The 24,550-nt window shown below is 42.3% G+C and overlaps 1 protein-coding gene across 2 annotated transcripts in view; it reads right to left on the reverse strand.

The window, feature by feature from the left end:
• Positions 1–8,118: 8,118 nt before the first annotated feature.
• Positions 8,119–24,550, reverse strand: part of insyn1 (inhibitory synaptic factor 1) — a 179,274-nt gene continuing 162,842 nt past the window's right edge. For both annotated transcript variants that reach the window (XM_088333504.1, XM_088333503.1), the window contains exon 3: positions 8,119–9,238. In XM_088333504.1, coding sequence (XP_088189630.1) covers positions 8,435–9,238 — 804 coding nt within the window. In that variant the 3' untranslated portion in view covers positions 8,119–8,434. The remainder of the gene's footprint in view (positions 9,239–24,550) is intronic.

The raw sequence follows: 24,550 nt of genomic DNA on the forward strand, positions 1-24,550 counted from the left end.
AAAGTTAATAGAGAACCGAGTTCTTCGGCTCGGCTCACTAGAAGGAAGTGGCTCTTTCGGGTCCTAAACGGCTCTTCAGGTTGTTTTTGCTTCTTTAATCCCAACATGACCAAATATTATGTAAAATGATGCACACCATGACTTAAAGGAAGGGTGGAATAGAACAAAAAAGTAAAAAATACCAAAATGAAAAAGTAGTGAAAAGCTGAGAAAAAAAGAAACAAATGGAAGAGAAAAAAAGAAGGAAAAATTTAGAAAAAAAGCCAGAAAACAGAAAAGAAAGAAATGTAGGAAAAAAGTAAATAGAGAACAAAAAGAAAAAGTAACAAAAAGTTGAAAAAAAACACAGAAAAAGGAAGAAAAAGTTTGTGTTGCATTCAAATAATTTCCAATGATATCAAGTGAATCTTGTTGCCAACATTGTACTTCCACAAAAAAAATGTGATTAAGTACAGTTCTGTATCTTACAACCGACTCAATAAGCCCCCAAAAATGTTAATATTATGCGACAAAATATATCAGGAAGTAAAAAGAAATGGATATCTTGTGAAAGAATTGTAAAAACAAATAACGTTTGCAATAGTACATCAGTCAATTCATTCAAAAGAGAAAAATCATTTTGCATTGCCGGAAACTCAGCAAAATGTAACTTGATGTCAAGTTTTGGACATGTTTAATAATTCATTATAATAATAATAATAATAATTTCCTTTGTATTGTCATTCTTTGTAACAATGTACACAGAACGAAATGTCGATACACCTGAACCGTTGTAGCGAGCCGATGCAGCCGCAGCCAACAGAGGGCGCCGCCATTTTTACCAATGTTATAAGTCTTAGGTATGACTCGGCCGAGGCGCGAACCAGCGACCTCCCAGTCTCAAAGCGGGCGACTTACCATCTAGGCTACTGAGCTGGTATCTTGCCACACATGGGATTACGGTTGCTCACTGTTGTTTCAAGCGTTGCTCACCGACTTTGTGTGAACGCTCAGACCCGTGGAAAATTACAGGGAACATTGGTTATCGCTCTCCCCGAAAATCCAAATATTTTCCTTCTTTGGGTCAAAAATGTTCCCGACCCCCGCTGTCAGCATTCACAAGTTAGGAAAAGGTCGACTTCGCAGGTGACAGCGAACTTTTCACTCCAAGTCGGCAATATTTTCGACATTTCTTTTCCAACTCGACAGGAAATTGGCTGGAAGCTAGCGTGTTGCCGCAGTGGTAGCAGGGGCACAAAGCAGGATGGATTATTGCCTGCAGACAAGAAAAAATATATTTCAACAGTAACCTTCTCTTTTTAGCTCTCGCTCTTGGATGTTTTTGTGTATTCTAAATGTCGCTTCTATAGGGCCACAGTGCTTTTGGTTTAGGTAAATGGGATCCCACTGTGAGTTTTTTGTTTGCCGTCCCTTCCGGCGGCACCTTCCCTCGGACATATTGATCGGAAAAGGCTATTGGCATTTGCCCTCTGAATAAACACTCTCCAACAGACCGCTGTTCTCCACTGGGGAGCTCGATGGGGGGACGAAATCCATTGAGGCTTTTTATTTTTCCTCTCAACGTTTAGCTTGAAGCCGACGCCATTTGTGAGCACAGGAGGCAGATCCAGTAAATGTTATGTGTTGCGTAAAGAATTTCCATTTAAGTCTGGGAACAGCAGAAGAAGAAATGAGATGGAGTTCTTGTTGTTGTTTGAGTTTTTCTTCGGTCGTTGAAGGTCTGGTTTGGTGGTAAAGTGTCACTGCCACTACTCTGGTATGATTCCCGGGGCATATGGTGTTCGGAGATTGTCGTGATTACTAATTAGTATCACCTGTGCCCGCTGCGGGCTACCTGATTGGTTCGCTGTCCCTTTTTAAGCCCAGTCCTGTCAATTTCCGGTTGTCAGTCCGTCAGCGAACTTCTGTTGTTACAAGGCAAGCGTTTTGACCCTGACTCCCACCTGTCCCGTTCTTGCACCCGTTTTTTGCACCCGTTTTTTTGCACCCGTTTTTTTGCACCCGTTTTTTGCACTCGTTTTTTTCACCCGTCTGTTCCTGATCTCCCCATTTGTCTCCGGTTCCGACCTGTTTTTGATCCCGACCACGTCTTTGCTCTCCTGTCCCTGCTATCGACCTGTTTTTTCCGTCCCTGACATTGCCATCTCCCACTCCGGAAGATCCACTTCCGTATTTAGATCACGATCCGATTGCGTGAGCGGTTTGCTTCCCGCGTCCAGCGAGCACCCGCGTCCAGCGAGTGGTTAACGCTACGCATTTAGGTCCTGATTCCGTTCTGGTCGTGACAGAGATTTTGGTCAACAATCCTTGCATTGATATTTGCCATGAATCAGGAACCTTTTTGAGCCCTCTGTATTGATTTTGACCACGTCTGCTCTCCGTCCCGAATTACGACCTGTTTTGATCTCGACCCTGTCTGTTTTCCCGTCCTGTTTCCATTACCTAGTTACTGTAACAATTACTGTTTTTCAGTAAAACGCCCAACACTAATAGCATTCAAGGGCACTGGATGTCTCACAGATTAACAATTCAAGATGGAATACACTAGATTACCGTATTTGTCTTTGGTATTCACCAAACAAATTAGATAAAGAATTAAAATCAACTTTTGTAAGTGTCATGATCACTGATGCGGGGCACCTGAGTCTGCTCATTTGGCGCCAACGGCCTCGGACGCTGATTGGCTGCTCATCTCTTTTTGAACCCCCGTCTTCCTGTCAACGATTGTCAGTCCGTCTGCGAACCTCAGCCCCGCGCTAGGCAAGCCCTTTCGACCCTGACTATCCTGTCCTGATTCCTGTTTGACTCCCGGCTCCGCCCCCTTTTCTGAACTCGATTACGTTTCCGTTTTCTCCGTCGATGCCATCGACTTATTCCTCCCCCGCTCTCGACACTGCCTTCCGAGCGATCTGCCACCCGTGACTGATGATCACTGCATCGTGGGCGCAAGCCTTTTCCTACTTCTAAATAAAACTGAGAAAAACGAACGCAAGTGGGTCCTGTCTGTGTTTCTGGTCTCTGACAGCTAAAAGTTAAAAAGCAACCATGGATAATGTAACTCACCTTTAGATCCTGTTTCTCTGAACAGACCTCCTTCGTGACCCAACAAGAGTACATCAGCGAAGAGCTCTAGTCGGGTTCCTTTTTAGTACTGCTCACTCACAGGATCCAGCAGAACTTCTTTAATCTGTAACCATTGTCGTCAGGAACCTCATGTGCCTCAAAACCGCGTCATTTGGACCTCAATAAACCGGTCTAAATACAGCAACAACAAGTGTGAAGTTGGTTCTCGCTTTTACCATGACGACAACCTGAAGTGGGAAAATGTAAATGCTATGATCAGGTTTAATGTGTTATAAGGCAGGTGGTCATTTTGTGGCTAAATTTGTCACATTTACATATTAAAACTGCAATATTGCTAAGCCATAATATTGATACATTCATGTTTTTTCCACTCTATTGAGTTTTTGTACAGTTTGTATGCATTATTGTCATGATTACTAACTCAGATCACCTGGGGCAATCATGTGGAGCCTGGGTTGGCGCCTTCTGATAGGCTGGCACTTCTCTCTTAAGCGCGCTGCGTCCAGAGACCATTGTCAGAGTGTTCATTTGTAACTCTGTGTGTTTCTCCTGATATCCCGTTCATTTAAGAACTCTGCTTACCCGTTTCTGCCTGCCTTCGATCCGACCTGTTTCCGTCCCACGCTTCGATCTCCTCTCCGGCCCCGGTAAACACGACCTGCCTGACTTCCGCACTACGATTCCGGACTCGTTCCGAAGTTATCTCCCCGGCGCCGCTGCTGACGTCTGACGGCCATCACGTCTCCAGCAAGCCCTGAACGCTTCCCTAATAAAATACTTAAACGAATGCTCTGGGGTCCACTGGTAGGTTCTGGTTTCCTGATAATTATGTCATGATTACTGATGTGACTCAGCTGTGCCCGCTCATTTGGAGCCAACCGCCGCGGGTTCTGATTGGCTCCCTGTCACTATTTGAACCCGGTCCTGTCAATCCCCTGTTGTCAGTCCGTCTGCGAACCTGAGTGTATACTAGGCAAGCCTTTTTCGACCCTGACTCCCAGCTGTCCCGTTTTTGCTCCCGTCTGTCCCCGGCTACCGACTCGTTCGTTTTTCCATCCCCGGCACCGCCATCGCTCGCTACGGAAGATACACTACCGTGTTCGGATCCCAATCCGAGTACGAGAGCGACTTGCATCCCGCGCCCACCGAACACCTGATCGTGGGCACAGCCCTTCCTCTTCCCTTCGATAAAACTTGTGAGAAACGTTACGCAATTGGGTCCTGTTTCCGTTCTGGTCCTGACACATTATTGAGTTTGAGCTCTAATATTATCAACCACACAATATCAAGATACTGACTATGACGAGGTTTATGTTTTAATAATACTGTACTTTGAAGTTTGTCTATTGTTAAAAAGTGATAGAAGAATGATAAAATTTTGAATTATTGTTTAGTTTAGGAATTCGGATTAAAAGTAATGAATTGACTGTCAATAACAATTTGAATACTTGCATAGAAGGGAGTCAAATCTAGCAAAATCCTTACTCTGAGTCATAATGGGTAGAAAGTGCAATACAAGCGAACAAAAGGTTGTCCTAAAAATTTATTTCATGTGCAATCAATGGTTTGCATTGTTTTTACCCATATTCTAGTTTTGGAGGTAGGGTTTTCAGGATGCCTTTGTCATGATTACTGATGTGAATCAGCTGCGCCTGCTCTTTTGGCGTCAACTGCCTCGGACTCTGATTGGCTCCCTGCCCCTATTTAAACCCACTCCTTTCTGTTACCTGTTGTCAGTCCGTCTGTAAACCTCAGTGTACTCTAGGCAGGCTTTTTCGACCCTGGCTCCCCCCTGTTTTGCTCCCGTCTGTTCCCCGGCCTCGACCCGTTTTTTGATCCTGACCACGTTTACTCTCCTCTCCTGGCTTTCGACTCGTTTCCAATACCGACCATGTTTTTTGCTTTTTTGTCCCGGCTACTAACCCGTGGATATTGGGGGTCAATGAAAAGGGCTGCTTAAGAGAAGAGTTTTGATGAAGTCTTTGAGGTTAGGTGTAACCCTCTCAAGGGGTTAATGTAAAAAAACAGGCAGAAATCAGTTTTCTCTCTGTCAGAGGGAGTGTTAGTGTTGAGGTTTAGGGTTTAGGATTATGATTAGATCTAGAATGAGAAAAGCAATGGTAATACTTTAGTTAGGCTGTGGTTTCAGAATAATGATTAAGGTTCAGAGTTACATTTCCATTAAATATTGCGGGTTATACTTTTCAAGTCAAGTCAAGTCATGTTTATTTGTGACGCCCTTAATCACAAAGAGTCTCAAAGGGTTGCACTCATCAAAGACTATTGCAAACTGCAGACTATTATGACACCATCCCCTGATCTAAAACCTCCATGAAGGCAAATGATACACATATTATCAACATAACATATAGTTTATTCATATACTTTGGAATAGAAGTGTGTTTTTAGCTCATATTTAAACATTTCCATTAAGGTTGCAGATAGAATCTCAGGGGGAAGAGCATTCCACAGCACCGGGGCCCGAATGGAGAACGCTCTCGAACCTGTGGATCTCTTCTTGGCTCTTGGGATTAGTAGTAGACCAGCATTTTCAGAGCGAAGGGGGAGATTTTATCTGAAAGATATGATGGAGCAAGTGCATGCATGAGTTTGTATACTACCAACAGAACCTTAAAATCACATTTCAAGCTAACAGGGAGCCAATCCAGGTTAGCTTAAATCGGGGTAGTGTGATTAAACTTTCTTGTTTTAGTTAAAAACCTCGCTGTAGAATTTTGTACTAGCTGAAGGCTCTTAATTTTGGACTTCGGGAGACCGGAGAGTAAGGCATTACAGTAATGGAGACGGGAGGTAACAAACGCGTGAATTATAATCTCCGCATCCGACTGAGACAACATAGGGCGAATTTTAGAGGTTAAATTAATTATAGGGTTAAAAGTTTCAAGAAGGGTGTGTGGTTGTAATATTGAGGAGGCTGGTTTAGGTGTTTGAACCCATTCGTACTTTAGCAGTGTTCTCGTTTGCCCGCGGCCCTGCGTCCTAGACGCATCATTTTTGCTGGGGACGCAAAGTCTCAAATTAACACGCGTCCCCGGGACGCAACCTTTTTGCCACAAAATTGTCATTATTACCCGATTACTTTTTTTAACAAAGATTTACTGCACTCCAAACTTTTTGTCAGGCATTTTCGTTTTGGTCTCACGGTTCGACTTTCCGTCTGCTCGCCGATCTTGGCCGACGATCTCGTGGAGTGAAAGAAAGTCCGTCTATATTTAGGGAACCGGCTATATTGGCTCAGCTCATTAAAAAGAGCCGGCTCTCAAACGGCTCACTTGCTTTGATTATTGATATTACGAATTATGTTGTATAAAGAAGTTAAGAAAAAAAGGAAGTATAAAAGGAGAAAAAAAAAAGACAGGTTTGTGGTTATCTCTTTCATCAGTACAGGGAGTGCAGAATTATTAGGCAAATGAGTATTTTGACCACATCATCCTCTTTATGCATGTTGTCTTACTCCAAGCTGTATAGGCTCGAAAGCCTACTACCAATTAAGCATATCAGGTGATGTGCATCTCTGTAATGAGAAGGGGTGTGGTCTAATGACATCAACACCCTATATCAGGTGTGCATAATTATTAGGCAACTTCCTTTCCTTTGGCAAAATGGGTCAGAAGAGGGACTTGACAGGCTCTGAAAAGTCAAAAATAGTGAGATATCTTGCAGAGGGATGCAGCACTCTTAAAATTGCCAAGCTTCTGAAGCGTGATCATCGAACAATCAAGCGTTACATTCAAAATAGTCAACAGGGTCGCAAGAAGCGTGTAGAAAAACCAAGGCGCAAAATAACTGCCCGTGAACTGAGAAAAGTCAAGCGTACAGCTGCCAAGATGCCACTTGCCACCAGTTTTGCCATATTTCAGAGCTGCAACATCACTGGAGTGCCCAAAAGCACAAGGTGTGCAATACTCAGAGACATGGCCAAGGTAAAAAAGGCTGAAAAACGACCACCACTGAACAAGACACACAAGCCGAAACGTCAAGACTGGGCCAAGAAAAATCTCAAGACGGATTTTTCTAAGGTTTTATGGACTGATGAAATGAGAGTGAGTCTTGATGGGCCAGATGGATGGGCCCGTGGCTGGATCGGTAAAGGGCAGAGAGCTCCAGTCCGCCTCAGACGCCAGCAAGGTGGAGGTGGGGTACTGGTATGGGCTGGTATCATCAAAGATGAGCTTGTGGGGCCTTTTCGGGTTGAGGATGGACTCAAGCTCAACTCCCAGTCCTACTGCCAGTTTCTGGAAGACACCTTCTTCAAGCAGTGGTACAGGAAGAAGTCCGCATCCTTCAAGAAAAACATGATTTTCATGCAGGACAACGCTCCATCACACGCATCCAAGTACTCCACAGCGTGGCTGGCAAGAAAGGGTCTAAAAGAAGAAAAACTAATGACATGGCCTCCTTGTTCACCTGATCTGAACCCCATAGAGAACCTGTGGTCCCTCATCAAATGTGAGATTTACAAGGAGGGAAAACAGTACACCTCTCTGAACGGTGTCTGGGAGGCTGTGGTTGCTGCTGCACGCAATGTTGATCGTGAACAGATCAAAGCACTGACAGAATCCATGGATGGCAGGCTTTTGAGTGTGCTTGCAAAGAAAGGTGGCTATATTGGTCACTGATTTGTTTTTGTTTTGTTTTTGAATGTCAGAAATGTATATTTGTGAATGTTGAGCTGTTATATTGGTTTCCCTGATGAAAATAAATAATTGAAATGGGTATACATTTGTTTTTTGTTAAGTTGCCTAATAATTATGCACAGTAATAGTCACCTGCACACACAGATATCCTCCTAAAATAGCTAAAACTAAAAAAGCCCCACTCCAACTTCCAAAATATTCAGCTTTGATATTAATGAGACTTTTGGGTTGATTAAGAACATGGTTGTTGTTCAATAATAAAATTAATCCTCAAAAATACAACTTGCCTAATAATTCTGCACTCCCTGTATATTACCAACAATAATTGGATTCAGAAATGAATTAATAATTTGATGATTAAAACTGAATGAATATATATATTTATATATATATCGCCGATTTACAATTTCAAACTCGAAAACACTAAATTTTGGGGACGCATAGATCTCTGTTGGGACCCATAATTTTTGAACATGTGAGTTCCCGGGATAAAATGAACACTGCTTTAGTGACAGATATGCAATGTATTTTTAGAACCTGAGTTTGAAATAAATTATGGAGCCCAGTGTTTTTTTCCCCATATAACATTTCTTTATTTAGTAATTGATTCATTTGTGTATTAATCTATTAGCTATGTATTTAATATTAAATAATGCACAGTTCTTATGGTGAGGAGGGAAGTTCCAGCCGGCTCAGAGCTCCTTTGTTTTCTGTTTGCTTGGAATATAGGGCAGTACAGTTTGGGTGCTCTTATCCGACACAGTTTGCGTGCTGCTGTTCCGGAGCAGTTTTTTGCGGCAGCCCGGGTTCAGGAGGCCTTTCCTGGGTAGTGTGTGCGCTCCCGTCATACTTCTCATGGACAAGGGGACGTAAGAAGGATCCAGGCAGTTGTGGAGGAGCGAATGCTCGGAAGTGGAACGTTTGGGCGGCAGGGGATCTACCAGAAAGCCCGGCTCGCCTTCGCTGTCGGGCGTAGCCCGGTCGCTCTTGTCGTCCGGGAGTTCCTCTTGCTCCTCTTCGTCGTCGTCGTCATCGCAGCACAGTGCATGGTAGAGGATCTTGTCACTGAATCGGACCCTTTCCCTCGTCTTGTGGCTGTGCGTGGAGCTGCTGGCCTCCTCACTGGACGAGTCCGGAGTGATGATGCGCGGCCCGTTGGGGATGGGTAGCCCGCCGTTCATTTGCGAGTAAACCGAGGCAGTGCCGGCGGGGGTGGGCGTCTGGGTGGGTATCGTCCCTCGCCCCGGGGGCGCTCGCGGGTAGTAGCCCGTCGGTGGCTCACCGGGTGGGCGTGCGCAAGCCCCGCCGGCTGCCTCCTGGTAACCGCAAAACTCCCAGCTGTCGGAAAGTACGTCGGCGTTGAGGAAGTCCAGGCGAAAGGCGTCCCCCAGGCCACGCTCGCTGCTGGAAGTGCTGCTCGCTGTCGCCACCGTCCAGTCATCTGGATCCAGGTCAAAGTCAAAGTCTGACGTCAATTTGTCGATTTGACCCACCACCTGGAAGAACAGAGAGCAGAGGGGGCGAGTGAGCCGTGGAAATGTTGATTCCAGGGAACAAATCAAAGGGTCAGTTCAAGTCAGACCACATTTATTTGTCGCCAAAGCGTCTCAAAGTGTGGCCCACAGTTAAGAATTTTTTTTTTTTGTATTCTATTGTATTTATTTATTTAGCCAGTATAAACCATAAACATGATATATACAAGAAATCATTTGACACGCGGACACTCAATAATGATAAAGTAATAGATTTAAAAGAATAAAAAGAATAGAGTAAAAAAGATATTGTAGTGTATAATACAAGGTAATTATATCTATCTATCTATCTATCTATCTATCTATCTATCTATCTATCTATCTATCTATCTATCTATCTACCTTGGTCATATCCCTCAAGACGGGTGACCGACAGCAAGACACACACATACAATCACTCGGGTCAGGGTGACACAACACACTGTTTTGTTCAACAGCAGAGCCCGACAGCTTTCACTGGTTTACCCCTGCCGCATCATACGGGTGCGTAGCCCATCCTTAAGAACGCGTCCACAATCCCACTATCCTTTCACAACACCTCTCCACTTGTAATTATATAGAATAGTTAAAAAGAAGGGCAGCACGGCGGGGCAGTGGTTCTAAGGTCTTGGGAACCACCTGTGTGGGTTCAAAGCCAGCTACCGGACTTCCTGTGCGGAGTTTGTATGTTCTCCCCGTGCTTGCGTGGGCACTCCGGTTTCCTCCCATATTCCAAAGACATGCATTTCAGGTGGATTGGCCGGTCCAAGTTGTCCCTAGGTGTGAATGAGCGAGCGAGTTGTCTGTCCCCGTGTCCCCTGCGATTGGCTGGCAACCAGTTCAGGGTGTCCCCTGCCCACTGCCCAATGATTGCTGGGATGGGCTCCCGCACCCCTGTGACTCTACTGATGATAAGCGGTGCAGCTGATGAGATGAGATGAGTTTAAAAAGAAAGAATATGTAAATAACAAGATTAGAGTAGAATAGGTCAAAGGAACGCCGTTGGCATAATAATACTATAAATAATAACCTAAATCAATTCCCGTTGAACTACGGATAGCGGAAGGGTAAAAACTCTCTTTAGGATGTGAAGTCTTGCTCGCAATGGAGCGAAGACGGCAACCTGACGGCAGGTCATCAAAGTACCTGCGAGCAGGGTGACTGGGATCGTCTATAATTTTTAGTGTCCGTTTTCAAGTTCGATCGATGGAGATACTTTGCAGGGACGGGAGGCCAGTACCTATTATTTCCTTTGCATAGTAACTGCATCCCCTGATCTCACATCACGCAACTTCACTGAGCCTCATCTGACATTCACAATAATGTTTGCCTGATCATGAATCCATTTCAGCTGCCAAAATGATTGGACACTGATGCAGTGTCTGAAATAGCGTCTGCCCGGACGCCCGGAGCGCGCATCTTTTACGTCGGGCGTACAACTTACAAAACTTCTCCGCCCGGGTGGCCGACAACTTTTTCAAGGGAAAAAACAAACAAACAAAAAAACGTTTTTTTTCGTTTTTTTTTCAAATCAAACGTTTGCTTTATTCTGATTTTAATTATAAGGTCGTGCATTTGCATATCATTTTCCCAGGGTTGGGTAGGGTTACTCTTACTTGATCACTTTCAATTACTATTGGATTACTCCAATACCAAATATGCTAATAAAAGACAAAAGAAACTAAATATGAATAAAATTATGACTCACAACACGTGGTAAGCTTTCTCTCCTGGCTTTGACTCTTTGATCTCCGGCAAAACTAACGTAAAATGCGACAGAAACAAAATGAAAATAAATCCAAACAGCTTGCCAACATCACTTTGGCCGTTCCATGTATTCCGTTACTCCTCAAGCCTCAAGTACCTGTATTTACTCATCTTCATTCATGCAATGTTTGCGTTGCGTTGTTTTCTACAAGCCACGTGAACTCCTCTTTTCACGATGCCTTTAATGTACGTTTACGTTTTGTAGCGTCATAATTTATTTTAGCTTCTTTTGAATCTTTCTTCTGGGGCTGAGGTTTTGGCTTGATTCCTAACCACTTATCCATTTTTTCTTGTGTTCCCTGTGCGTCTACTTTGGAAAATGCAGGGTTGGGTAGGGTTACTTTAACTTGATTACCTGTACTTTCAATTCCTTTTGGACTACTCCAATACCAAATATGCTAATAAAAGACAAAAGAAACTAAATATGAATAAAATTACTAAATTTTGTGCAGGCTTGGGGAGTAACAGAATACATGGAACGGCAAAAATGATGTTGGCAAGCTGTTTGGATTTATTTTCATTTTGTTTCTGTGGCATTTTATGTTAGTTTTGCCGGAGATCAAAGAGATCAAAGCCAGGAGAGAAAGCTTACCACGTGTTGTGAGTCATCGTTTTGTTCATATTTAGTTTATTTTGTCTTTTATTAGCATATTTGGTATTGGAGTAATCCAAAAGTAATTGAAACTAATCAAGTTAAAGTAACCCTACCCAACCCTGGCCGTATAACGGTTATAGTGTAATCTAAAAAAAAACAAACTGTTAAATTCAACTTCTAAACAGAAGTCAAACCAAAGGATTCCCTAACAATATTATGTTTTATGAACCCCTAGAAGTCTAAAAAATGCATTTTGTGTTTTTATGCTTCTCTGGAGGAGGCCATTTGAAAAGTGGCAATCCAGGGATGAGTAGATTGCTTAGGGTTCACCTACCAACCTATCACAGCTCTGCTTCATAGAGCAAGTGACCCATGATTGGTTGAGCCTCAGCAACTATTAAAATGGCCTATGAAGAAAGATAAAAACAGATTTTTTTTTAGGACAAACACAATATTCCTTTGGGAAATCATTCGGGGTGGCTAACAAGTGGAGCAACGATAGAGGGTATATAACATTGCGACAGCAAATCAGGGGATGAGAAATGGAAAAGGTAAACAAAGCTAAATTTGTTGGCCGATCGACGCATCCCGCAGTAGCTCGACAGCATGCAGTGACAAATATAAACGGACCATCTGTCATTTATTGTGCTAAAGACACGTAGCACATACGCATTTCTTTCCACTTCGAAGTATTCCTGGCAGCATGGTGGATGACTGGTTAGAATGTCTACCTCACAGCTCAAAGGTCCAAGGTTCAAGTCCAGTTCACAGTGTCATGATTACTGATGCGAGGCACCTGAGCCTGCTCCTTTGGCCCCAACTGCCTCGGACGCTGATTGGCTACCTGTCACTTTTCATACCCCCGTCTTCCTGTCACCTGTTGTCAGTCCGTCTGCAAACCTCAGCTTACGCTAGGCAAGCCTTTTGACCCTGACTCTCCCCTGTTCTGATTCCCGTCTGTTTCCCGGCTCCGACCCCTTTTCTGATCTCGACTATGATTTTGCTCCCCCGGCCCGGCTAGTGATCTGTTTTTTCCGCTCTCTACACTGCCATCGCTCGCCATGGAAATACCACTTCTGCATCTGAGCAACCTGCTCCCCGCAACGAGCGATCAACGGATCATGTGTACTATCTATCTATCTATCTATCTACTATCCTTTCCCTTATTCCCAATAAAACTAAGAGAAACGCACGCAAGTGGGTCCTGTCTCCGTTCTGGTCCTGACACACAGCCTCCCTGTGCGAAGTCTGCATGTTCTCACGTGGCCTGCGAGCATTTCCTATGGTCACTCTGGTTTCCTCCCACACTCCAAATGGTCAAATTGCTCATAGGAATAACTGGTTTTACGTGTGCCCCTTGATTGGCTGCCAACCAGCCCAGGGTGTCCACTGCCCTGTCATGGTTGCCACGGCGTCCAATTGGCCCCACCTATGTGTGTCACGGTTGCTATGGTGCCCAATTGGGCGCCAACTGCGGCCTGTTGAGAGACTGGCTTGCTGTCTATTTTAAGCTCAGCGCTGTGACACTTCCCTTGTCAGCCCGTCGACGAACCTCTGCCCCGCAAGACGTGGGTTCTGAGACTTCCTTTTGGATTTTCCTGTCCGGTATTGTTCCTGTTTATTTTGTCCTGTTTAATTTCGGTCTCCAGTTTTGTCTCCTTCTATTTTAGTCCTGTTTATTATTTTCTCCTGTTTTTGTTCCTGTCTACTTTCACCTGTTAATTTTCGATATCCTGATTCATTATCTATCCTGTCTGTCCCTACCTGTCCAGTATCGACCCCATCTGTCCGATATCAACTCGGGCAGTTGGAATCGGTCTCGTTGGTCTCTGGTTTCCTGTCCTTCCACGCCAGACCGGCTGCCTAACGTGCAAGACTCCTTATTTCTTGTAAAATAAAGGCTTGTGTGAGAACGTCACGCGATTGGGTCATGATCCTGTTCTGGTTTTGACCTGCCCATTGCCCAATATCAGCTGGAATGGGCTCCAGCACTTCTGCGACCGAAGCAGTTTGTAAAACAAATGTCTTTTGGTTTTTCTTATTTTACTGAACTTCTCACCTAAATGCCACAATAAGAAGCAAATTTGGGTTGAATTACTACTGCAGAATCTAACTAACTTTTTTATTACAGTGGATCCTCGGTTTTCGAACGCCTCTCAGTTCGAACAAATCGGTGTCCGACCAAAAATTTTGAGAAAATTCTTGCTTCGCGGTTCGGTCAAAAAATCAGAGTTCGAACGCCGGTAATGCGTGAGTGCGTACGCTAGGGTGCAATGCTGAGCGGCGTACGGGTGTAGATCGCTCTTTTCGTGACCAACTGTTATCGCGTGCGGACGTGCTTCGTTTTGCTTTCGCTTTTAATATACCGTATTTTTCGCACTATAAGGCGCACCTAAAAGCTTTTATTTTTTTCAAAAGCTGACCATGCGCCTTATAATACAGTGCGCCTTATATGTGGATCAATATTAAGTCGCAAAGTCTTGCAACTAATGAAAGCAGCCGCCGACTAGATTTTCCCCCGAACGCGAAGTAGTCCGCGGTGTATGCTGGGAATTATATACCGGCGTTTCATTGGCTAACCAATGTGTCAATCATCATTTGAATCGATCGCTATTGGCTAAAGTTATTCGGAGCCTCGGATTGGCTAGAGGGCCAAAACAAACCCTGGAATTGGCCGAAAAAGATGTGTCAATCATCCGTTAAATCGATCGCTATTGGCTGAAGTCATTCGGAGCCTCAGATACGCTAGAGGGCCAAAACAAACCCTGCAATTGGCCGAAAAAGATGACTGAATAGCAAGCTTGCTAAATAACGCCATAAAGAAACATGTTTCATTAGTCTGTATCTGTAGATATTTTACTCTCCTGGATTTACTACACTCACGGTTGTAAGAAGACCATGATTGCGTATCATTATTGAACGTGAGAACTTAGGTGAGCTACGCGGCTTTATATTTTCCCGGTATCTTGTTTTAGAACGATCTTGATGTTGCTGTGATGAGTTGAGTGAATTAAACTCAATTCCAAGTGTTTATTGTCATATGCACAGTAAAGTTGCGAGTGAAAAAGAAAATAGAAACTAAGGAATGGTTGCCATTTCTTGAATTCCAAGACTTTAACCTTCCGAATGATGGAACGATGCATCTGAGTGACATCGTACGGACACCGCATCCGCACGTGTCTACGACATGTATTTGCTTCTTTGCAAGCTTTGGGAATGTTAAGGAGGTAATCAGTTTGACTGAATCATCTGACTGTTTTGTCGATGTTCCCATTGTAGCGCCTTATAATCCGGTGTGCCTTATCTATGGAAGATATAGGACCAAAAACTATTTTTTGGGGGTGCTCCCTATAACCCGGTGCGCCCATAGTGCGGAAAATACGGTAGGTGTACCAAGTGTTTTAGCCCCTAATTATGCCTCCGAAGAAAGTCAGTGCAAGCAGCAAAGTTGCTACAGGTGAAAAAAGAAAAGTAGTGCATACAACTATTGTTGATCTTGCCTGCACCTTCTGCTGACCACCACAAAGGTAAGAAATCCTATTCATAACTCTTTTTTTTATCCTTTTTTTAAATTTTACACGTTCACGTTAGCGTAATCTTTCGTACGGAATATTACGCTAACGCAAACGTACGTAAACATTCAGGGTGTTGGAACAGATGAAAACGGTTTACATTATTTTTAATGGGAAAAATGATTTCGGTGATCGAACAAATCGGTTTTCGAACAGGGTTCTGGAACGGACTACGAGGTTCCACTGTATATTTTTTGTGATTTTCCTGGTCAATGTCGGCATCTTTTTTGCCAAACTGTGGTCAATCCGTGTTTAACCTCACATGACTTCACAGCTTCACACACGTAGGTCCACCCAAAAACTGGCCTGCAAAAACCATGCTACGTATGTAAAGCTACAATAATCCATTCCTTTTCTAATGTCCTGGCACAATTCCAAATGGCATGGACGAGGACTCACTCGGGGCGAGCATCGGGTTCCTACGCGTGATAAATAAATCATAATAGCAGACGGAGCTGAATATTAGAGAGAAGCGCTCTTGTAACGACAACTCGCGTGGAATACATTTCCTAAATCGCCACTCCGACATGAGAAGCAGAAAGCTAGCTGGAGACGTTTTACAGTACCGGCCATTGCTCCGCGTCACACCGTCATGTAGGTGAGCGAGTGGCCTCTTTGGTTCTGACCCTCAATTACAGAGCCCAATCATCTCTGACAGGTATCGAGGTACAGTAATAAAACCTCGGCTGATGCTGCCATTAAAGCGACTCTCAGAGAGTGGTGGGGTGACCTGACTCGGAGTTGATCGGGTGCGGTGACCAGTGCTCCCTCTAAGCTGCGCGCGTGCGCAATTGCGCACTGCTTGCACATTCTCAGCGCACAAGAAAATCTAGCCAGCGCACAAAAATGAGGGCTCAAAATTACTAATAAAGAAGCAACTTAAGTCAAAGTTACAGTGCATGAAGGTAAAAATACACGGGTTTCCCTGAGGTTGTGTCCTAAATGCGGTATTTTGAAGTCGTAGAACAAAGTTGAGTAAAGTTAGTAGAGTCGGCCGAGAACCGGCTTCTTCGGCTCGGCTCACTAAAAGGAATCGGCTCTTTCGGGTCCTAAACGGCTCTTCAGGTTGATTTTGCTTCTTTCATCCCAACATGACCAAATATTATGTAAAATGATGCACAAAATGACTTAAAGGAAGGGGGGAATAGAACTAAAAAGAAAAAATACCAAAATGAAAAAGTAGTGAAAAGCTGAGAAAAAAGAAACAAAAGGAAGAGAAAAAAAGAAGGAAACATTTAGAAAAACGCCAGAAAAAAAGAAAAGAAAGACATGTAGGAAAAAAGTAAATAGAGAACAAAAAGTAAAAAGTAACAGCTCGGAAAAATAATCACAATGAGATTTTTTAAAGGAATTAAAAAAAACACGGAAAAAAGAAGAAAAAGTTTGTATTGCATTCAAATAATTTCCAATGATATCAAGTGAATCTTGTTGCCAACATTGTACTTCCACTAAAAAAATGTGATTAAGTAGAGTTCTGTATCTTACAACCGACTAAATAAGCCCCCCAAAATGTTAATATTATGCGACAAAATATATCAGGAAATAAAAAGAAATGGATATCTTGTGAAAGAATTGTAAGAACAAATAACCTTTGCAATAGTACATGAGTCAATTCATTCAAAAGAGAAAAATCATTTTGCATTGCCGGAAACTCAGCAAAATGTAACTTGATGTCAAGTTTTGGACATGTTTGATATTTAATTATCTTGCCACACTTGGGATTACGGTTGCTCACTGTTGTTTCAAGCGTTGCTCACCGACTTTGTGCGAACGCTCAGACCCGTAAGGAAAATTACAGGGAACATTGGCGGTGACCACGCTTAACTCGGCCTCAGAGCCAAAACTGAATATCACATTTCTGGCTTAACCGATTTTGGATGGGAGTGTTGTTGTGTATTTCTGCTTAAAAATGTCCGTATAAATAGTCCCCCCCCCTCATTTTTTTCAGGTCTTTCAATCAAAACAATGCCTCAGAATAAACATGTTTAGGTGTTGTAATCCTCCTTGAAGTTCCTGAGCTTGATGGAAAAAAGTTATGAAAAAAAATTCCACCATTAATAGACTACAGTATTGAAGAATGCTAATATTGTCATGGTGTACATAGTGAGTCTATGACAAGATTGGATTGGAGAAATGAAATTGTGAGAGACAAAACTGGAGTAGTAGTGGAACTGAGCAAGCCTGTGGGTTACTCAGTTGGTTTGGACACATGGAGAGGATGGATGAGGAGGGAATGTTGAAGAGGATCTACAGAGGAGAAGTCAATGGAAGGAGACTAAAAGGAAGGCCGCCATTGACGTGGATGGATGGTGTTATGAGTGCACTGCAGGAAAGAGGTTGAAATCTAGTGGAAGCTAGAGCTCTTGTTGGTGATAGGAATGAGTGGAGAGGTGTTGTGAAAGGATAGTGGGATGTTTAGACGTGTTCTAAGGGATGGGCAGGGCACCCTTATGATGCGGCAGGGGTAAACCAGTGAAAACTGTCGGGCCCTGCCGTTGAACAAAAGACTGTGTTCTGTCACCCTGACCTGAGTGACATGGCCGCTTTCTTGTGTCCCGTTTCATCTGGAGGGACGATTGCATGACCGACTGGGTGACGAGGTGCCTAACTTGTTTGAGTGTTTGGGCATTTGGGTTGACCATGGTCCAAAAATGTTTGTGTGTGTTTTTTGTTATCTTTCACTTTTACCTGTATATTTTCTTTGTTATTGTATGTGTTTGTCTTGCTGTCGGTCACCCCTCTTGAGGGATATGACCAAAATAGATAGATAGATAGATAGATAAATAAATGTCTAGATAGATGTCTAGATAGATAGATAGATAGATGTCTAGATAGATAGATAGATGTCTAGATAGATAGATAGATAGATAGATAGATAGATAGATAGATGGATAGATAGATGGATAGTTAGATAGATAAATAAATGTCTAGATAGATGTCTAGATAGATAGATAGATAGATGTCTAGATAGATAGATAGATGTCTAGATGTCTAGATGTCTAGATAGATAGATAGATAGATAGATAGATAGATAGATAGATAGATAGATAGATAGATAGATAGATGGATAGTTAGATGGATAAATAGATGTCTAGATAGATGTCTAGATAGATGTCTAGATAGATGTCTAGATAGATAGATAGATAGATAGATAGATAGATAGATAGATAGATAGATAGATAGATGTCTAGATAGATGTCTAGATAGATAGATAGATGGATAAATAGATGTCTAGATAGATGTCTAGATGTCTAGATAGATGTCTAGATAGATGTCTAGATAGATAGATAGATAGATGTCTAGATAGATAGATAGATAGATAGATAGATAGATAGATAGATAGATAAATAGATAGATAAATAGATGTCTAGATAGATAGATAGATAGATAGATAGATAGATAGATGTCTAGATAGATAGATAGATAGATAGATAGATAAATAGATAGATAAATAGATGTCTAGATAGATGTCTAGATGTCTAGATGTTTAGATAGATAAATGTCTAGGTAGATGTCTAGATAGATGTCTAGATAGATAGATATCTAGATAGATGTCTAGATAGATGTCTAGATGTCTAGATAGATGTCTAGATGTCTAGATAGATGTCTAGATAGATGTCTAGATAGATGTCTAGATAGATGTCTAGATAGATGTCTAGATAGATAGATAGATAGATAGATAGATAGAGACGGTTTTCCGACCTCCCGTGCATAAATCAAAAAGTTGAAACAGATAGGCTAATATTTCTGACCGATACTTCTACCCTACCCACCATGCCAGGCAGTCCCCGGCAGAACCGAGGGTTACTAAAGCTGGGCCGAGCGGTTAAATGTCTCCCCCAGTTAAGTAGACACGTCGTTCATTTTGTTTATCTCCAAATACTAAATTTGTGGCGTGCGGCCCAAGGCTCCGGAATATGTATATTCTTCCGTAGGCTTTATGGAGCCGTCACTCTATAAAGTTTATGAAGCATTGACAGCATTTCCTGGTGACTGAAGAGACTTCATTTGCAACACAGTTAAGCAATATAGTACAAGAATGGTAGTCAATAATCTTTTATGACTTTTTTTTTTTCTTCGCTGAAAATGACGAGGAAGCCGCAGAACAATAATATCCCCGACGGTGTGTGAGAATTACCTTTAAAATCATGTCATGATACCGTTGAGCTCATCCAATCTTAACACATTGGAGACTGAAACGCTTGGCGAAATATGTGGGAATAAAACCGACTCGGGAGCCCGTGAAAACGGGGATTTTCCTGGAAATTAAACTCTATTGTTAATGCCTAATCAAGTTTGATTATTTCAGCACACGTAGAAACATCATTTCGAAAACAGTTAATAGTTTCACAAAAACACAACTTCATTATAATGAGGAAACCAGGTTTTTTGTTTTGGTTTTTCAGCAAACTTAACTTCAAGGAAATGCATCATAAACCAAAATAATCTGTTTTTATATGAGTCATACCTAAGACTTATAACATTGGTAAAATGGCGGCGCCCTCTGTTGGCTGCGGCTGCATCGGCTCGCTACAACGGGTCTGGTGTATCGACATTTCGTTCTGTGTACATTGTTACACAGAATGACAATACAAAGGAAATTATTATTATTATTATTATTATATACTACCTCTATACCAGGGGTAGGAAACCTATGGTTCAGGAGCCATATATGGCTCTTTTCATGAGTACATATGGCTCCGAAATAAAATGTAACTATTGCACATCTCTCTGTGGCGTTCCAAAGTCAAGTGATTTCATCCCGATTTTGGTCCATATAAAGCCGAAGCAACTTAATGCAGAAGTTCGATTAGAAACCATTTAAACTGATAAATAAAAACGCTGGCAAACGACTTTGATTGGGTGAGCAGTACAGGTGGGCAGATCCCTGCACACAGCTTATCATTTGCAGTAATTTGTGACATTTTTACAAAAGAACTTTGCATGCACATTGTTTTGAAACCTTTATTAAGGACAAATTTCATGGGAAAAAATTGCCTCAACACTCTTAACTGAAGGTGGAAGACAAATTGTAAATGGCATATTTAAATTGACACAGGATTTGGCATTATTATCATTTCATACATTTGATTAAATCATCAAATGACACACAGTGAAATAAAATGTGCTGAAGAATTAGCTTTTGTCTAGAGAGCGTGTTTGGCAGTTTTTTCAATTTTGTCTGAAAATATATGATGTGGCTCTCTCAATTTCTTTTTAAAACATTTTTTGCTTTTATGGCTCTTTGGGACAAAAAGGTTCCTGACCCCTGCTCTATACAGTAAATGTGTCATGATTACTACCATTGCACATCCATATTTTTTTTTGTGTACATTATATGAACCCCACTTGCGTGTTTCATGATACAATTTTTTTATTTTTTTGCACTGTTGTACATAAAATCCCTTTTCAATACTCCAACTCAATACTACATGTTTATATCTGTATATTTAAGGAAACTGTGCGGGTCAAATGTAGCAGCATTTCGTTCTGTATACATGTGTACATGAATGACAATAAAGTATATCTGAATCTGAATCTGATGCGAGGCACCTGTGCCCGCTCCTTTGGCGCAAACTGCCTCAGATGGTGATTGGCTCTCTGTGACTATTTCTACCCCCGTCTTTCTGTCACCTGTTGTCAGTCCGTCTGCAAACCTCAGATTACGCTAGGCAAGCTTTTCGACCCTGACTCTCTCCTGTTTGGCTCCCATTTGTTTCCCTGCTTCGACCCATTTTCTGATATCGACCACGTTTTTTGCTCCCCTGTCCCGGCTACTGACCTGTTTTTTCCGCTCCCAACACCGCCATCGCTCGCCACGGAAATACCACTTCCGCGTTCAGAGCAACCTGCTCCCAGCGACCAGCGATTACCGAATCGTGTGTACAATCATTTCCCTTCTTCCAAATATAACTAAGAGAAACGTACGCAAGTGGGTCCTGTCTTCGATTTGGTCCTGACAAAATGTTGACAAATGAATCCCTGTCACCTAGTTTCATCCATTGAAAGTCTGAGGGTTCACAGTTCTAAGATCCCTTAACCACATAGCTCATAGGGGCACCCCTTCATATGGTGTGTCTTGGACAAGTACGACCTGGCAACACCCATTCCTCTCCAAGCCAGTTTTTGGGTAGGGGTTTGCTTCAATGCATGAAACAGACATTACTGGTTTCCATGGTTACCAGTAGGAGGAGAATTCATTGATCTGATTCAGATACAGCACATTCATCACCTGGTTGCTTTTGTCAAGTCAAGTCAAGTCATGTTTACTTGTATAGCCCTTAATCACAAAGAGTCTCAAAGGGCTGCACAGACCACAGACTATTACATCCCCCGATCTAAAACCTACATGAGGGCAAGGAAAAACAAAAAAAACCTCAACATGAGGAAAATGAAGAAGAAATGAATTGGATTATTTGTGTTTTTTGTCCAGTAAAAGACTGCATTGGTAACTTCACATTATTCATGTATTTATTTTAGTTTTTCCTCCTTTTTTTTTGTTTTTATTCTATTTTTATCAATTTATTTTTGAACCCTGATTCATGAATTAATTGCTTCACTTCAAATGAAAGTACGTGTTACATATTCGAACTGTTCAACTGTAATGAGTAAGCTCTGTAGTGTTAGCATGTAAACATTAGCCAAGGTCCGACTCACTGACACTCAACACTGGTTGCAAATTACTTTATAGCCTATACCTTATTGAGGTTATCTGGTCCAAAAAATGGATAGATTTCGCAGGAGTTAAACCACTTAAAAAATCAGTTGGGGACTACTTTCATGCAGTGTTACGGGCACTGACTCACTATGTATTATCTATCTATCAACAGCAGGGCACGACAGCTTTCATTGGTTTACCCCCGCCGCATCATACGGGTGCCCTGCCCATCCCTTAGAACGCGTCTAAACATCCTACTATACTGAGAAAACCTTCCAGTATTTCTATTTTTATTAACTTTTCAATATTGGAATTATTGATATTTTAAATTCTATATTTTAACTGTTGGCATGCGATAATGTCCTTAACTACTTTCATGCAATAATGGCTCTACTTAAGTACTGCTAAGCCATTATTGCATACAATATCATTTTGTCATCCGGTATTTTTTGTTCATGTTTTCCACAAATTCAGCAGACGTTGCCATTATCGCTTGAGAAATCTGTCAACAGTACTATTGCAGGGAAAAATTAATTAATTATTCACTAATTACCAATTGTTTTGACGAACCCAATATGTGGTATCAATACTAATCATTCAGTGATTTCATAAAAATAAGACTAATTAAGTGTAACTGTTATCTTAAAATGTTCTAGTTTTTAGCCTTTTCTCAACAACCAGTTATTGTAATTAATGCCATTTTCGCATGAGATTATCAAAATATTAAACAGTTATGTACAACATACCGAATGTGTACAATAAAGGTATTAATGATTGCTACTTTGTTGTTTGCAGTTAATTTTTAAAGTGAAAAAATTGTAAGAATCGGTCAGGACCAAAACGGAAACAGGACCCACTCGCGTAGCGTTTCTCATGAGTTTTATTAGAAGAAAGGGAAAGGGTTGCATCCCTGCGGGAAGCAGGGACTGCGGTGGCGGGAACGGAATAAACAGGTCAGTAGCCGGGATAGAAGAGCAAAAACGTGGTCAGGATCGGAAACAAGTCAAAAGCCTGGAGAGGAGTGTAGACGTAGTCGAGATCAAAAAGAGATCGTTATTCGGGACAGGAGAACAGACGTGGTTGAGATCAAAACAGGTCGGGAATTGGGACGGGAGAGCAGACGTGGTCGAGATCGAAACAGATCGTAGCGGGAGACAAACAGGAGCAAAAAGCAGGACAGGCGAAAAAGGGCATGTCGTGTAAAAACAGAGATTCGCAGACGGACCGACAAAAGGGAACTGACAGGACAGAGTTTAAATACTGACAGGGAGCCAATCTGTCAACAAGCTGCAGCTGGTGCCACACGGGCGGGGCCAATTGGGCGCCATGGCAACTGTGACACTGTTACCTTAAAATGTTCCAGTTTTTAGCCTTTTTCTCAACAACCAGTTATTGTAAGTAATACCGTTTTCACATGAGATTATCAAAATATTAAACAGTTATGTACATACCAAATGTGTACAATAAAGGTATTAATGATTGCTACTTTGCTGTTTGACATTATTCCTTAAATGTCAGGACCAGAACGGAAACAGGACCCACTTGCGTAACGTTTACCACAAGTTTTATTGAAGGAACGAGGAAGGGGTGCGCCCACGATCTTGTGCTCAGCTTGTAATCCGAACACGGAAGTGGATCTTCCGTAACAAATGATGGCGGTGTCAGGGGCGGAAAACTGGTCGGTACTCGGGACTGGGAGAGGAAGACGTGGTCGGGGTCGGAAATGGATCGTAATTCGGGACGGGAGAGCAGACGTGGTCGGGATCAAAAACGGATCGTAATTCGGGACACGAGAGCAGACGTGGTTGAGATCAAAACAGGTCGTGGCGGGAGACAAACAGGAGCAAAAAACGTGACAGGCGTGAGTCAGGTTCACAGACGGACTGACAACAGGGGATTGACAAGACAGGGTTTAAGTAGTGGGGAAGCCAATCCGTCAACAAGCTGCAGCCGGCGCCACATGGGCGGAGCCAATTGGGCCCCATGGCAACCGTGACATTAAAGTGAAAACATTGTGTAAGAATCACTTCCAACCTGAAAAATGGCACTCCAAAATTCTACTAGGGAAAACAACAAATCCGGAAATTTTCTTTATACATTCTGAAATATGATTTCCAGTATTGGCCGCTCTCATTTATCGAAAAAAAAACCCCAATCCCTACGTGATCCAATGTGAACGTGAAAAGGTTTTTCATGTACATGAACTACTTGAAATACTTTCATTGCTAAACGGAGACGCATAATTTATGAATACATAGACGACAAGTGTTTTCATTTGCCGATGGCTCGTCAATGAAAGAGCGAGGCTGATTGAAGGTGGCAAAATGTCAAGTGTTGTGGAAAAGCGGCGCGATTCCAGCTCAAGTCCTTTTTCGTCCTCAAACATTTGATGGCCACTGATGACAAAGGCAGAGATTAACTCTTGTTTGAAATAGACCCCTTAGTTTATAAACATTGTGACGTATCCAGTGGGCGGGGTTTAGCCTGGAGGCAAAAAGATAATTGCGCTGGTCAGAAGCATACCTGTCAACCTGTACGTTTTTGCCGTACAAAGTACGTTTATTATGCATTTTAAGACGTGTACCACGTACAAGAAAATCTGTACGGAAAAACGCAAATTTGTCAATTATGGGTACCATCCGGTATACACCGACTATCACCAAACGGCAAATCAATCAAGTCAAACCAGTTCGAGTTGTGTAGTG

Source organism: Urocampus carinirostris, chromosome 4 (genome assembly GCF_059441175.1).
Source record: "Urocampus carinirostris isolate Australia breed hairy pipefish chromosome 4, RoL_Ucar_1.0, whole genome shotgun sequence".
Taxonomy (NCBI): domain Eukaryota; kingdom Metazoa; phylum Chordata; class Actinopteri; order Syngnathiformes; family Syngnathidae; genus Urocampus; species Urocampus carinirostris.